This window comes from Perissodus microlepis, chromosome 23, assembly GCF_051167445.1.
Source record: "Perissodus microlepis isolate ML-2025 ecotype Zambia chromosome 23, ASM5116744v1, whole genome shotgun sequence".
NCBI classification, from domain to species: Eukaryota; Metazoa; Chordata; class Actinopteri; order Cichliformes; family Cichlidae; genus Perissodus; species Perissodus microlepis.
This window is the reverse complement of record NC_140482.1, coordinates 4,312,659-4,328,389: the sequence shown is the minus strand read 5'-3', so window position 1 is coordinate 4,328,389 and position 15,731 is coordinate 4,312,659. Positions and strand designations below refer to the sequence as shown.

Sequence of the window (15,731 nt, the reverse complement as noted above, 5' to 3'; positions counted from 1 at the left end):
CTAGTACTGTAAAGTATATGTGTATATAGGGCAATCGTGGCTCAAGAGTTCGCAGTTCATCCTGTAATTGGAAGGTTGCCAGATTGAGCCCCGCCTCCGACAGTCTCGGTCGTTGTGTCCCTGGGCAAGACACTTCACCCGTTGCCTACTGGTGGTGGTCAGAGGGCCCGGTGGCGCCAGTGTCCGGCAGCCTCGCCTCTGTCAGTGCGCCCCAGGGCAGCTGTGGCTACAATGTAGCTGCCATCACCAGTGTGTGAATGTGTGAATGACTGAATGTAGTGTAAAGCTCTTTGGGGTCCTTGGGGACTAAGTAAAGCGCTGTACAAATACAGGCCATTTACTGTGCGTGTGTTTATGCTCAAGTGTATGAATAAATTAGTCAGTATTAAACAGTTGCAATTTAAACAGTAGAAGAGTGGCACTATATTTATATATTTATAAAGAATTTCAAACAACAATTAATTGATGCTCAAAGCAGGTTTATTTAATTAATATTCAGATTTCCAATTAGTTCCGAATTCATTCAGCAGCAAATCATATCACCAGTCACTTCAAGGCTGTATGTATTATTGTAAGGTAGACCCTACAATAATACATACAGAGAACCCAACAATCATATGACCCCCTATGAGCAAGCACTTTGGCGACAGTGGGAAGGAAAAACTCCCTTTTTACAGGAAGAAACCTCCAGCAGAACCAGGCTCAGGTTGGGGCGGCCATCTGCTGCGACCGGTTGGGGTGAGAGAAGGAAGACGTTTGTTGTAGGTCTGATTGAAGGACTGATGTGATGGTAAGTTGTCTGCTGCTCCGCTTTGAATATTGAGAGATTAGTTGATGGATTTCAAGCCAAATTGTGCCCAAGTTTAAGACCATATTCATTGGTTGTTTTTGTTGATGTTATTGTTTTGGGCTTTTTTTCCACAAGAATTTCTAGCTCCCCTAGAATTCTGGCCACCCAAACGATGATTGCTGCTGAGAGAGCACAAGGTTTTGTCCCCCTGTGTTATTCATATCAGTGCAGGGGGTTCTCCTTGAGAGGCCAGGGTCGAAAAAGGGATGCTTCAGAACCTCCGAGGGTGTTATGCGCTGATTTGCATCCAAGGCCAACATTTCTTTGATTAGCCTTACAAATAATGATTGGCCGTTTTCCGGTCCTCGCCTAACCTTCAGCAGTTGTTCGAGGTCATCGAGACGCTTAAGTTTTATCCATCGAGTTTCCTTGGATCGATAATCTGTCTCGTATTGAAATTGTTCTTGGGTCTTAAATGTCCAGCGCTGTTCGTTGTAGTTATCCTCGATGAAATAGCAGTCAGTGTAGAAGCCAGACTTTAGAAGATGATCTGGTAGCTGACCCTGAGTTTCAATTATGAATTTCAAAACATCATAATCGTCTTCCCCAGGATAGAGAGGCACCCCTGTAGCAAGCTCCACAGCTACCAGCCCCAGAGACCACATGTCAATTGCTTCATCGTATGGAATGCCAAGCATAACCTCAGGTGCACAATAACCAACCGTCCCCACACGGTCACCAGGAATCACTGCAGAAGCAGGACATGCGAGGCCAAAGTCTATGAGTTTGACTTTGACGGGAGACTCACTGCGGTTCACAACCATGATGTTTCCAGGTTTGAGGTCAGCATGAACTATTCCCACAGAACCCAGGTGGAACAGAGCATTTGCGAGCTGATGCAAAATTGGCCTGAGTTCTCTCATTGGGAGACCTCGGTTATTCCGGTCCCCAATGTAGTCCCACAGGCTTTGGTCGAGGAGTTCGAAATTCAAGCAAATGCGCTCTCCATCGAGGAAATAGCCGTTCCATTCGACAATGTTGCACCTGTCTGGATCCAAGCGTCGTAGCTGCTCCAGGATGAAAATTTCCAGTTTTGCCTGGAGCAGAATTTCAGGGTCGCTTTTGTTGACTTTAATAGCAACAGTTTGGTTGTTTTTTGTATCGCGACATCTGGTTACCAAACCAAAGCCTCCTTCTCCAAGGAAGGCCTCTACCACGTGGTGATCTCCTAAAATGGTCCCTTCCGTTATTTGAAGATCATCTTCAGAGGCAGATGGGTTGGCTGAGGTGTTGATGTCTCCTTTTTGAGGAAATTCAACTGAGTTTTGGACACTGCAGCTGAATTTTTGCGATCCATGACTTTTCCAGCTTGAAGGCTGCTGAGAGAGCACAAGGAGTTCTCCCCCTGTGCTATTCATGTCAGTGCAGGGGGTTCTCCTTGAGAGGCGAGGGTCGAAAAAGGGATGCTTCAGAACCTCCGAGGGTGTTATGCGCCGATTTGCATCCAAGGCCAACATTTCTTTGATTAGCCTTACAAATAATGTTTGGCCATTTTCCGGTCCTCGCCTAACTTTCAGCAGTTGTTCGAGGTCATCGAGACGCTTAAGTTTTATCGATCGAGTTTCCTTGGATCGATAATCTGTCTCGTATTGAAATTGTTCTGGGGTCTTAAATGTCCAGCGCTGTTCGTTGTAGTTATCCTCGATGAAATAGCAGTCAGTGTACAAGCCAGACTCTAGAAGATGATCTGGTAGCTGACCCTGAGTTTCAATTATGAATTTCAAAACATCATAATCGTCTTCCCCAGGATAGAGAGGCACCCCTGTAGCAAGCTCCACAGCTACCAGCCCCAGAGACCACATGTCAATTGCTTCATCATATGAAGTGCCAAGCATAATCTCAGGGGCACAATAACCAATTGTCCCCACAGCACCACCAGGAATCACTGCAGAAGCAGGACATGCGATGCCAAAGTCTATAAGTTTGACTTTGACAGGAGACTCACTGCGGTTCACAACCATGATGTTGACAGGTTTGAGGTCAGCATGAACTATTCCCACAGAACCCAGGTGGAACAGAGCATTTGCGAGCTGATGCAAAATTGGCCTGATTTCTCTCATTGGGAGACCTTGGTTATTCCGGTCCCCTATGTAGTCTGACAGGCTTTGGTCGAGGAGTTCGAAATTCAAGCAAATGCGCTCTCCATCGAGGAAATAGCCGTTCCATTCGACAATGTTGCACCTGTCTGGATCCAAGCGTCGTAGCTGCTCCAGGATGAAAAGTTCCAGTTTTGCCTGGAGCAGAATTTCAGGGTCGCTTTTGTTGACTTTGATAGCAACAGTTTGGTTCTTTTTTGTATCGCGACATTTCGTTACGACACCAAAGCTTCCTTCTCCAAGGAAAGCCTCCACCACGTGGTGATCTCCCAAAATGGTCCCTTTAGATATTTCAAGCTCATCTGAGCCGAAGGATGGGTTGGCTGACATGGTGTAATGTGTCTGTTTGCGCTGTAAATTGGTGAGAAACAAAACTGAACTTGTTTTGGTTTCTCCTGTAAATTGCTCTCAAAACTTCTCGAAAGGGTTTTAGTTGCTGCAGGTCAACGTCCGTTAAGCATAAAGTAACAGGTGAGCGCTCCTATTTATGGGTTTTGGGATCAAAGCAAAGTTATGACGTCAGAAAAGATCGAAGCAAAGTTACCACTCAAAAGCGATCGAAGCATTCTAATATGTGCGCATGCGCACATATTCGAAGCGATTCAAATATGTGCGCATGCGCACACACGTGCTTGTTTGTGTAATATTGTTCACACTAAATTTGACCCTAATCAATTTAATATCAGTCAGTCAAAGAAAATGTCAGTTTTGGAAAATTTTAAAATGACATAACTGACAGTTAAAACATTTTTTGTTCATGTATTTGTATTGTTTTCGGGGTTTTTTGCATACCATGTCAAGCTTTTCTGTATATAGTCATGTCGTAGATTTCGGAGCAAACAAGAAATTGAATTGGATTTTAATATTGCAGTGCTTGGATTTCGGATTTGGTGCTTAAAACTTCTTGAAACTGTAACCGTATTTCATTCACCACAAATAACTATCTGATTGAATAGTTTCTTATCAGATAGAGAAATAAAATGAGTCGCAAAGTCTAAAAGCAACATTTCTCTGCCTGGGCTGTACCTCTGCACGTTAGTCTGTTTCAATGTGTGACCCCCCACCCCCTCCCTGATCAGTCGGGGGTGAGTGCACTAATGTGCCTGGAGGCCGTTTTAATGAGTGTTTGCTGGAAAACGAAAAATACAAGAAGGATTTGTACGTTTTCACAACGGGGGAGTTGCGTAAGTACTAGTAAATAATTTTCTCGAGTGTGTACGTTACACATGTTATTTTTTAAAAAATTGGTATTATTATTTTGCTAGCTAGCAAACTCGCGGGATAAAGGATTGAAGTGCACTCAGTGCGATACAATACGGTGCCGCTATTCTAACAGTTAGTTATTGCAGGGTAACGTGTAGCATATGCTGTGAATTTAACCAAGATTACACAGCAGTAGCAGTAATACGAGTTACTTCCCTCAAGTGAAAGCGTTAAACGTTAGCCCGATGCTTAACTAGCCAACGTCAGGCTTTCTGATTGAAGGCTAAAAGCGACGTTGTCACCAAGTAAACAGAATATTGATGATATTTTTGTGTCTTGCTGCAGCTTTTTCAAGTATTAACCTGGTGTCTTTGGGAACACCTTAGGGGGAAATGACGGTAATATGACTGAACCATATGGGAACAAAGAATAGGCACTTTTTTGTGCTACCGAAGTTTCCTCCTTTCATTCAAAATCTGTTTATCATTAAACAATTTAAACATAATGGCTTCAAGCTCACATTGAGGCCTGTGGGGCACTATCAGCCACTGAGACAGTAGACAAGTGACTATTTCACACTTTAAGGCTGCCTGTTTATTTAAGGGAGATGAACAGTACATTATAACTGTACATAATAATATCAATGATGATAGATTAAATAAATAGGTTTTTGAAAGACGCTTGTGCATTTTTAAAGTCTAAAGTGTTGAATTGATCTGAGTATGTCATCTGTTCAAAGCCTCTCCCAGTCAGTGCTGTTCTCTATGCCTGTCTTACTCTACATGATGTTATTAGCACAAACACTTTAAAGGTGATAATTAGGTCTACAACAATAACACAGACTGCAATGTAGTTAAGCGTCTTACAGTTAGTTTTGAATGAATGAACTTAAAAAACAACACAAGCAAAGATCTGTCTCCTCCTGTTTTTTGTGTCACATAAGAAAGAAGCATCAATATCTGATGAGAAGACTTATTCATTTGGCCTTTCACGTGGTCTTACTCAGGTGATGCGAAGTGAAATATGCATCCTTTTTATGGTAATGTGCTGGAAAAGTTTGAAAATGGACATTAAACGTGCTTACAAAGTGCTTGAATTTGACCCTGAAAGGTGTATGAACCCAGAAAAAGTCACACTTGGACTAAAAAACTCTCATAGCAAGTTAATCATATTCAATTGATTTGATGCTTTCAGCACAAAATTTAGCCACACAGTCAGGACAGCGTCTGATTTGCCTTCATCGGTAAACGTGTTTATGCAGTACATAGTAACAGTGTGGCTGAGTCCTCTGGTTCAAATCAGTTCCAGTACATTTGGAGATGTAAGTCTTAACCTTTCACATGCATCGGGAAGGAAAATACAACCAACATTTAAATGTCTTAATTCAATTTATTTTAAGTGTCTTAATGAGCTGCTGCATGTGAAAGTTAGCAACCGTTGATTTTACTGGCCAACAGTTACTCAGTGTTAGCTCATTACTCTTTACTCTGAGTTGTTGGAAGAAAGCTTGTCTGTTGTTGGTTAATCTGATTCCTGAGCGCTTGTGTTTGTGCTCAGCCAAAGACGTTGTTTTTTTAAAATGATGAAGCAGCTCCGCTCTCTATAGTATTTATTTGTTGGAGGGAATGTGTTTTGATCATCCTCATGTTCATTTCCAACATGATATTCTTATTCTTGGACTCTACTAGAGTAGCTTTGCATGCTTCTTTATCTTAAACGAAGCTCCTCTTTTTCTCCTCTGCCTGAAAAACAGGGGTTGTGCCTTTAAGCTAACTTTACTCTTATTGGTTGATATTAAAAAGACTTGCTATTAATGATCAAGGCTTTTTTAATATCATGGATCGGGTGTTCTTTTTATTCATGCTTTTTTCTGGGGTCTATGATGGATATTTTTGCATAAATTAAGATCTGATTAAAAATATTAGTCTCACACGTTGCATTAATTTCATTCAAAAGTGAGTCAGGTAGGTGTTAAGTAGAAATACAGCAGAATAGTGAAATTAATCTTGTATTTATCGTCTAATCTTGATCACATGTTCAGCGCTCGTAAAAATATATTTGGAAAACAAAAATATTTGTGCTTATTATTTAGTTTATTTATTACAGAGGAAAAAAACATGACACTCTTCCTCACCACTTCCATTCAACCTCTTTCCTCAGGACTCATTTTAAGCTGCGTACAGAAGGATTCAATCAGTCTGCAGAACACACACATGCATCTGCTTCAGTGGCAATGAATGAAAACATCTGGCTGTGTTATCATGCATACTGAAATAGGAAAATAAAGTAAGATGAATGAGTTGAGCGCTCTGAGCTGGATGTCTTTCTGAAGTACAACTCTCCTGCCTCTGAGCTTCATGTGAAATGTCTTTACTTGCTCAAATTTAATCTCGTAAAAGTCGATCAGAAAACTTATGAAAGCGTGTCTAACTTCCTGGGATCTAACTCATTTTAGATATTTGTTTCTATGTGCTGCGTGTGTTATTTGTTATTCAGATGTGAAGTTTAAAAAGGTTTAGCTGAGTCTTCATTTAATAAATGTTATTTCTGGGGTTTTGTTTTGCTTGCTAATCGTCGATACTGTGACGGTGTGTCACTGTACAGATCCTCCAGGGAAAATGTTTTTGTTTTTTCACATTTTGACTGTTGTGATTCATTATTTCCACCTTTCAATCTTTCCCGTTTCATTATCTAACACACACATTATTCTCTCCCACTGCGCTCCGACTTTTTAATTCTTTCAAAAAAACATTTGATCTGCACAGTACTGCCGAAGTGCAGCGATACATTGTGAAGTGCACATTTCCATTTCTCATACAGTACCGAGCAAAAGTCTTGAACCACCCCCTTACTTTTTCATGTTTTGCCAGGTCAGTCTGTGTTAACGGTGTTATTAACTGCATTCTTCAACTAAAGAAGTGAGAACAAATGATGTGGGGTCTTGTTTTTTTGCAATAGGCTGCAAGTAAATGTGTAAAGATACAATTTCAAATTGGTTCTTTGTTAAGTTTTCTGGTCCTTTCCGTGACTTAGGTGTCTGTTTATGTTTGAATGTTTCAGAGATTAGTGTGAAGGGTCTTAACAGACAAAAACTGGTCAAATACAAGCCCTGGATTAAAAATCAGAAACACTTTAAAAAGCCTGGAGAGCTATTCCTTAATACCACTTTAAAGATTACAGGGAAGTCCGGATCCCTGGAAGCAAATGAGGGATGGCTCAAGACTTTTGCACAGTGCTGTACATGTCATGTTCCCTGTTTTATAGCTCAGCTCAAACTGACACGTTCTCACTAACTGCTTCTCATTTTCTCCACAGTAAACTTTGACCACTTCCAGATACTGCGGGCCATCGGGAAAGGAAGCTTTGGAAAGGTAATGCGGCCTCCATTTTTCACGCGACTTGTATATTGTTTGCCCTTAATTACCCACCACAGTCGTCATCTCTAAAGAATCGGTGCAAGCGAAGCGAAATGTGCTGGGATTACACTTTAGTTCTCGTGTGCTGCTGTTATTTAATAACAGTTATAAATGCAGCTTATGTAATTATTTCTATAAAGTCAGTTAGAGGAGAGCCGATTTATATTTCATCTCACTCAATCTAGGCGGGAATTTTGACCCCACGTCTCAATTTAATTACACAGCAGCAAAATTCTGCGGCTCTATTTGTCATCGCGCTCAACGGTTGGGCTGAAGGCAGGAGGAGAACTTAGTGAGTGAGTGAGTGTGTGTGTGTGTGTGTGTGTGTGTGTGTGTGTGTGTGTGCGCTGCATTTTGTGAGACCAAATTACCCACAGCTCTTTTCAACCTTGTCACAGGTGCCAAAATCACCGCTGGTGGCCATTGTTGATAAAACCGTCATTTTGGATTAACTTGTGGGCCATTTTCTTTCACCTCCTGCCGAAGAATTCCTTTGTGTACACATTGAACGTCTGGATGAGACTTCAGTAATGAATTCAGGACTGTGTGTGTGTGAGATACACAATTGGGGCTCCAGAGATTGGAATAGTTTACCTTCATTTTAAATATCACTGCCCTGTGCACATTGTCGGCTTTAAAATTCAAACTTAAAGAGTTTGTAAGTAAACTGGCTGAGATGAGACAGACGATGCACCGGGTCCTCGTCTGAGTGCTGGCTTTCAGTTGTGCTGTCTCTCTTCCCCAGCCATGCACACACAGACACTGTGCTACACTTACACAGTGAGACAGATGCTCACAGAGACGTCCAGATACATTTTGTCCTTGCTGGAGGTCATCTTGTGTGTGTTTTTTGGCCCACTGTGGCCTCACACCGAGCTCCTGCTGTTTTTTGAACACTTTAACAGCTAACAACTTTTAGCTTCCTGTTGAACACACTTAAGTGGGGGAGGTGTTATTATTAGTGGTAAATGATTTGTGTATTTGTTGGATGCACCTCAGAGCAACAGGAAACATGACACGACACGCTCCAGTAACCTGCAGTCTTTACAGTGAGGACACACAAACATTAACCCTCTGCTCCTTACAGAAACTCTCTAAATCCTTTAAGTTTCTTGACTGCCACTTGGAAAGTTGAAACTTCAGCTCCCTCCACAGATTTTCTACATTACTGATGTCTGGAGGTGGATCAGCTGTGAGAGGGCGCTGCTCTTGTGGCGACCTGCAGCAGGTGTTTATTGGCATTTTCTTTCTCTTTTTCTTTTTGTTTTTACCTTTGTTTTAACTCTGTTCTTAACCGTGGTTTTAACTTTTTATGAAGTTTATTTTGCCGAGATGGAGATCTTCTACACCTTAGTTTTATTGTTGTTGGCGATATTCACCTGGAGTCATTCACTCTCACTGACAATCACTTATACACGCGAGGAACTACTTGGATTACGGTGGTCCTGTTTGTCTATGTACGACTCTTCTAATGCTCGGACAGATGTGATTCTTGGTGAGGATTTATTTTCCCGGTCAAAGACTAATTTTGGAAAGCCCCGCCACTTGAGAAAACGCGGAAAGAAAGGCGGCGTGCGTCAGCGTGTAAGAAAACTTCGGAGGAAGAGTCGTGTTCCTCTGCCTTCTATGATTCTGGCCAATGTCCAATCTCTTAGGAACAAAACGGATGAATTACAAGGAAATGTGCTTCATCTACGGGAATACAGGGAGGCTTGTCTGATGGCGCTTACCGAGACGTGGCTGACCGATATGGACAGTGACACTTCACTGCAAATCAGCGGCTTTGGGACCCCTGTCAGATTGGATCGGAACTGTGGAGTAACACGCAAATCTCACGGAGGAGGGGTATGTTTGTATATCAACCAGGGCTGGTGTAATAACTTTACTGTGCGGGAGCGGTTGTGTCTTCCTGACATCGAGCTCCTTTCAGTATCTGTCAGGCCTTTTTACTTACCGAGGGAGTTCCCTCAAATTTTTGTCACTGTTGTTTACATTCATCCTAAAGCTGACGTTAAAGTTGCTGCCGACGCCATTTTTAAAGTGGTACACAATCTGCAGACTCTCTCACCGGATGCTCCTAATTTTATTCTTGGTGATTTTAACAATGTAATCTTAAGAAATCACTGAACAATTTCTTTCAATATGTCACTTGTCCTACAAGGAATAACAAAACGCTGGATTTGTGTTATGGACCGATTAAGGGGGCATATAAGTCTGTGGCCGGACCTGCGCTAGGTTCTTCGGATCACAATGTTATTCATCTCCTCCCTGCTTACAGATCTGTGATTAGGAGGGAGAAGGCCTGTGTGAAGCGGACTCATGTCTGGACAAAAGACAGTTGTGTTGCCCTTCAGGGGTGTTTTGATTGCACTGACTGGTCCTTGTTTCAAGAGAGCACTTCTGATTTGGATGAACTCACTGATGTGGTGTGTAGCTACATCTCTTTTTGCAAAGACTCTGTGGTTCCAGTCAGAGAATTTAAGACTTTCCCTAATAACAAACCGTGGCTCTCTAAAGATATTAAGGATCTGATTCTTAAAAGGAAAATTGCTTTTAACGAGGGAGACGTTCCCACTATGAGAATATTGAGGAAGGAGGTGAGGGCTGCAATAAAGATCGCCAAGATGAGGTACAGAAATAAGATTGAGGCAGAACTCAGCAGTAACAACCTCCAAAGAGCTTGGCTTGGTATGAAAACAATGGCAGGGCTACACACGAAAGGTAAAAGTAGCATTACCTTAGAAGGGTTTACCTCTGACAAACATCTGGCAGACAGTCTTAACAGTTTTTACCTTCGTTTTGAGAACTTTGACTGTTCTAGGCAGACCAGCACACTGAGGGAAAAGACTATCACTCCCCCATCAATTTGTATTGATGAGACGGGGGTAGCTAATCTTTTTAGACACACCAAAAGCAAGAGTCCTGGACCTGACAACATCTGTGGACAGGTACTGAGAACTTGTGCTGATCAGCTGAGTGGGATTTTTCACTATATCTTCTCACTTTCTTTAGAGCTACAGACGGTACCTAAGATTGGGAAACAAGCTGTCATTGTTCCTGTTGCTAAGGGCAGTTCTCCTAAGGTGCTGAATGATTTTAGGCCTGTGGCTCTGACTTCTTTAGTGATGAAGACATTTGAGAAGATAATTAAGAAGGAGATTTTAATGCATGTTGAACACCATCTTGACCCCTTCCAGTTTGCCTATAGAGCAGGGAGAGGTGTGGAGGATGCTGCTGTCACACTCCTGCATCTTTTGTATAAGCATCTTGAGGCCCCCCACACCCATGCAAGATTATTATTTGCTGACTTTTCATCTGCATTTAATACAATTCAACCCTTCTTACTTGCTGACAGGCTTTACAATCATTTCAAGCTTGACACTAGTCTGGTCGGCTGGGTGACAGACTTTCTGATCAATAGGTCACAATGTGTGAGGGTGAATCATGTATTTTCTGATGTGCTCTCCTCCTCTACTGGATCACCCCAGGGTTGCTGCCTCTCTCCCCTTCTGTTCATTCTGTACACAAATGAGTGTTGCAGCAAATTCACGAACAGACACATCCTGAAGTTTGCTGACGACACAGTAATCGTCAGTCTTCTAGTGGGGGACGAGTCAGGCCATGGACAGGTTGTAGATGATTTTGTGAATTGGTGTGATGAGTCCTTCCTTTCACTTAATGTGTCAAAAACTAAAGACATGATTATTGATTTTAGGAAGTCCTCTTATAGCTCATCACCTACTATCATTAAAACTGCCGATATTGGGATCGTTGAGAGTTATAAATATCTAGGTGTGGTACTTGACCATAAACTGTGTTTTGAATCTCATGCTGATGCCACTACTAAAACAGTTCAACAAAGACTGTTCTTTTTAAGGAAAATGAGATCTTTTAATGTCTCATCTGAGATGTTGTCCTTGTTTTATAGAAGTTTTATCGAATCTGTGATGTCCTTTTGTATCGCTGCCTGGTTTGGTAACCTGACGGTGAAGAATAAGAATCGGTTGGGACTTCTGGTAAAAACTGCTAGCAAAATTTCAGGGCGCTGGCAAGATGGACTTTTGGCCATTTACAATAGAAATGTGCTTAGAAAGGCTCATTCTATTATTAATTGTGTGAACCATCCACTTCACAGTGAGTTTGAGTTGTTGCCTTCCGGCCGCCGTTTTAGAGTACCTGTGAGGAGGACTAAAAGACTCCAGGTCTCTTTTATCCCTACTGCGTCTTGTCTCCTAAATGGCAAATAACTGTCCTTGAACTTTCTATCATTATTATTGTCATTATTATTTTATTGTATTGTTCTGTTTATTTTTATCCTCCTGCTGCTAAACTAATTTCCCCTTGTGGGACAATAAAGAAATTGAATTGAATTGAATTGGAGACTGACTAGACCACTGCGTGATCTTATAGCACTTCTCCATTAGTACATACTCAGATCAGCTTGCTGTGACTCAACTCATTTTCCATTACAATCAAGTACCACCTAATGTGCGTGGGGTCATTACAGCAAAGCGGCCCGATGTCCATGTTGTCATTTATAAGCAACACGAATGCCACAACAAAGGAAGACGTCGCAGCGATGATGTATCTGTGGCTTTTTGTCACACTTGGAAACCACGGTGTTGTGCAGCTATTTGCCTTGTTGCAGGGTTTTAAAAAAACTGCAGTTTTCATTTTAGTGAAAGACACCGTCTCATGACTCATTGAGTGCCGCGACTGACAAGCCAATCCGTGGCATGCAGTCTGACGATGTCACATTTCCTGACTGCTTGGAACCCCGACTAAGTCGTCCTGTAGCCCACATCATAATGTTTCCATCTCTCTGCTTGACTGCGGGGATGCTATTTTTTGCATCACACTCCTATTTCAAAAGGTCAGTTAAAGCCACATAATTGGAATTTCGTTTCATCTCCCCACAGCACTTTCTCCAAAGTCTTCCCTGAATCATTTAGATGTTCACTGGCACTTGAGATGGGCCTATACATGTTTCTCCTTGAACAGGTGGACCTTGGAAGTGCCGCAAGATTTTAGTCTGTTAAAAAAAAACAGCTTAATTTTGTTATTTGTTTATGTCATGATTGCTGATATATTGATAGCAGTGATTGTAGGATAGAGATGTATGTACTGCAGTTATGTGTTAAACAATTCTCAAATCTCATATGTCTCATAACTTTTGAATTTTCTAACTCAGTCACAGAATTTGACTTTTACAACATGCAATTAGTTTTTTGTTATTTTAACCGGTCCCACTCAAACAGGACTATAAGACCCTCTGTGTGTTTACACAGTTTGTTCTGTGATTGCATCTTCTTGCTTCTTCTTGCTCCTAGCCTTTTTCTCTGAGTCAGAGAGACTGAGGTAGCTACCCTATGTTAGCCTAGCTTTCTATCACTGATGCTCTGTATGTATGCTGCTGCCTCTCGTCTCATGTTACTTAAAAAATTAACCCCACAGCTTCAATAACCTTATCTGAAAATCTCTCAGTTACGGTTGTAGGTTTGGAAACATTTTGGGGTAGCCAGTGTTAAATAGAGACAGTGCCACATTCTTTATCTAGTCATTGTAATGAAAGAAGCACATTTAAAAACTATATGAGAGTTTGCTTTTAACAAGCATGTAATGACTCTACTTAATTTAGGTAGTCTTAGGGAGTCAAACTGAAGGTAGCATTTTGTGGATGTTTTCCCTGCTGCCCGATCCCATCAGTCTCTTAAAGCATCATTTTTTATGCGCCCTGGTGTGACAGTGGTTTCATGGCGCTACAGGTTACCTGAGCACATCAGGTATATTACGGTTGAAAACGAGTGCCCGGCCTTCCAGTGGCTGGTCGACCCCTCGTGCACAGCTCAGGAGTCTAAACGACCCAGGGTCCCTGAGCAGTTATGGACATGTGTGTTTTTGGTGTGCTGTCCCTCGTTCTCCCTGCTTGCAGGTATATCTGTGTGTGTGTGTGTGTGTGTGTGTGTGTGTGTGTGTGTGTGTGTGTGGATGCCGGTGTTTCTGAGAGCATTTTTGTGGTTTGGAGATTTTAACTTAAATATAGAAAACAAAAAACGTAAGCGTGTATGTGTCGTTACAGCATGTATAAAAAGGCCGTTTCTGAGGTGTGCTTTCGCTTAACAGCGTGTCTGAACTGCACTTGACTTGATCTCTGCTCATCTCCAGGCTTCACTTCTCATTCGGTAAGAACTCGTTGGCTTTTGTATACTTCCAAGAAAGAGGGAGAACTTACTCTCCTGCCACACTTATACTCACATTCACATATACTCATATCCAGACATTGGCTTAAAAAACATGCTGGCATCATCTGGCTTCTGTGAGGATGCATATCATACATATGTAATGCAAGTACTGCATGTCAGGATGGAGGCCTGTCTTTAGTGATTTATGTTCAAATAAAGTTTATCTTTAATTCCACCTTCAGGGCATTTCAGTCGCTGAAGTCATCTTCACCACCTGCTCTTCCAGAATACGGACTCGTGCCTGAACACCTGCAGTTAACCAACCAAACACTGATCAGTAAAGCAAAAAAAGGTATATGTTCTCATTTGGAAAAATTCGAATTACAAGTTTTATAAATTTCTAATATAATAATTACATTTAGCAAAAATGTTGTCTCTTTGTGATCACATCTATTATCAATATCAGTGCTTACACAGCCGTGACGTGTATGAAGATAAAATTTTTTTGTGACAGCTATTTCCTAACTGCATCCTTCAGGCCTGGTGGGTGTGGCCCTGCCAGGTGGTTGGCCACACCTGAAGACCATCACACAGCTGATCAAGCCTTGTCGGAGGAGCTACTTAAGAATGCGGTGGCGCTCTCTCTGACGCTGGATCATTGCGTGACTTCACGTTAGTCTCTCGGCCAGTCAGTACGGATAGTCTGCCGCATTGTATGTGTCTTACGGCTGCCTGTTTGTTATCTCCCCAGGAGAAGCGTGGAGACGAGAGGGCAGCGAGCACGGGGTGCTCAGACACTGAGGAGCGGAGACAAGGAACACTAGCACTGGGAAGAGGACATTTCACGGGAGTCGGGAACGCACTGCGGATTTATTGTTATTTTCCATTCACTGTAAATAAACGCACTGCTTGCATTCAGAGCTCCATGCCTGGCTCCTCCTTCCTCACATCCCCACGGTTGACGCTGGCCAACCGTGACAAATACCTTTTCTTAGATTCATTATTAGTTCAACATTGACAAATAGTAGTTGGCTAATATCAGGAGCCAAAAAGAAAACAAAAAACAAACGAAATAAATATTTCAGATGCTGAAAATAAATTATTACAGTTATTTAAATTTGCTGTCCGCAAGTTAGGTGTAATACATGTAGTCAATCTAATGAATCAATATTACATGTAAAAAGTACAGAGCTGAAAATAAAACTAAAATATAACGGTAAATGAACTGGTTCTTGTATAAAACTTTTCTACTCTCTACAACTTGCCTCATTCATGCACTCACTTTTTTCTATGCTTTTTCTCTGTAAGTGCTTTCTATCTAACAGTAATACGCATTCATCCTCCCGATGGATGCATCGGAGAGCAACTTGGGGTTGGTGTCTTGCCCAAGGATATTTGGCATGCAGGCTGGAGCAGGCGGGGATTGAACCAGCAACTTTCTGATTAGTAGGTTTCCTACCTGAGCTACAGAAACCCCAATTTGTGGTGTTCTGGAAACAACACGTTCTCATCCCAACAGGTAACGATGCTATGTGACAAATCATCGGTATGTGTAAATGTGTTTTTTGTTCTAATCATGAATCGCTTTGTAAAACAAGACCTGATAGGGTTAAGGTTAAAGTTATGGTTAGAGTTAATGTTAGGGATAGGGCTGGAATGGACGGCTGGAGCCTCTCCTCCAAGTGTGTGTTACTGCCGCGAACAGCATTCTGTTGTATTCTGTTGTATGCTTTTCTCTGTAAGCGCTTCGAGCCTGTACTTTTTTGCTTTAACTGAGTAATGAAGTTGAATCAGTACTTTAACTTTCACTGGAACAATAGTATTTTTACTTCTACTTAAGTAGAGAATGTCTGATCTTTTGCCAACTCTGGCTGTCTCTCAGTCTTGGAATACCCACTTGTTGTCCAGCGGTGTCCTGGGAATATGGGAACTAGACAGACTGGGGAAACAATGGGAGGAGACACAAAGATGGAATCACTTTTAC

The 15,731-nt window shown here is 41.9% G+C and overlaps 1 protein-coding gene and 1 long non-coding RNA gene across 3 annotated transcripts; one reads left to right on the top strand and one right to left on the bottom strand.

The window, feature by feature from the left end:
* Positions 1–226: 226 nt before the first annotated feature.
* On the bottom strand, positions 227–3,479 carry LOC146360779 (uncharacterized). Its single transcript, XM_084921129.1, has one exon. It carries the CDS (start codon positions 3,274–3,276, stop codon positions 940–942), a length of 2,337 nt encoding a protein of 778 aa, XP_084777255.1. The 5' UTR covers positions 3,277–3,479; the 3' UTR covers positions 227–939.
* Positions 3,480–13,021: 9,542 nt separating this feature from the next.
* LOC146360778 (uncharacterized) lies at positions 13,022–14,667 on the top strand. 2 transcript variants are annotated; one of them, XR_014799415.1, is made up of 3 exons: positions 13,047–13,747; positions 13,990–14,099; positions 14,286–14,667. It is a non-coding gene; the product is annotated as an uncharacterized LOC146360778 (long non-coding RNA). The 2 variants fall into 2 exon arrangements; XR_014799414.1 differs by having other exon boundaries at positions 13,022–13,747; positions 13,990–14,667.
* The last annotated feature ends 1,064 nt before the right edge of the window (positions 14,668–15,731 follow it).

Bases quoted from the DNA above. Each gene is read 5' to 3' on its own strand.
- LOC146360779 (XM_084921129.1), bottom strand. From the start codon at position 3,276: ATGTCAGCCAACCCATCCTTCGGCTCAGATGAGCTTGAAATATCTAAA.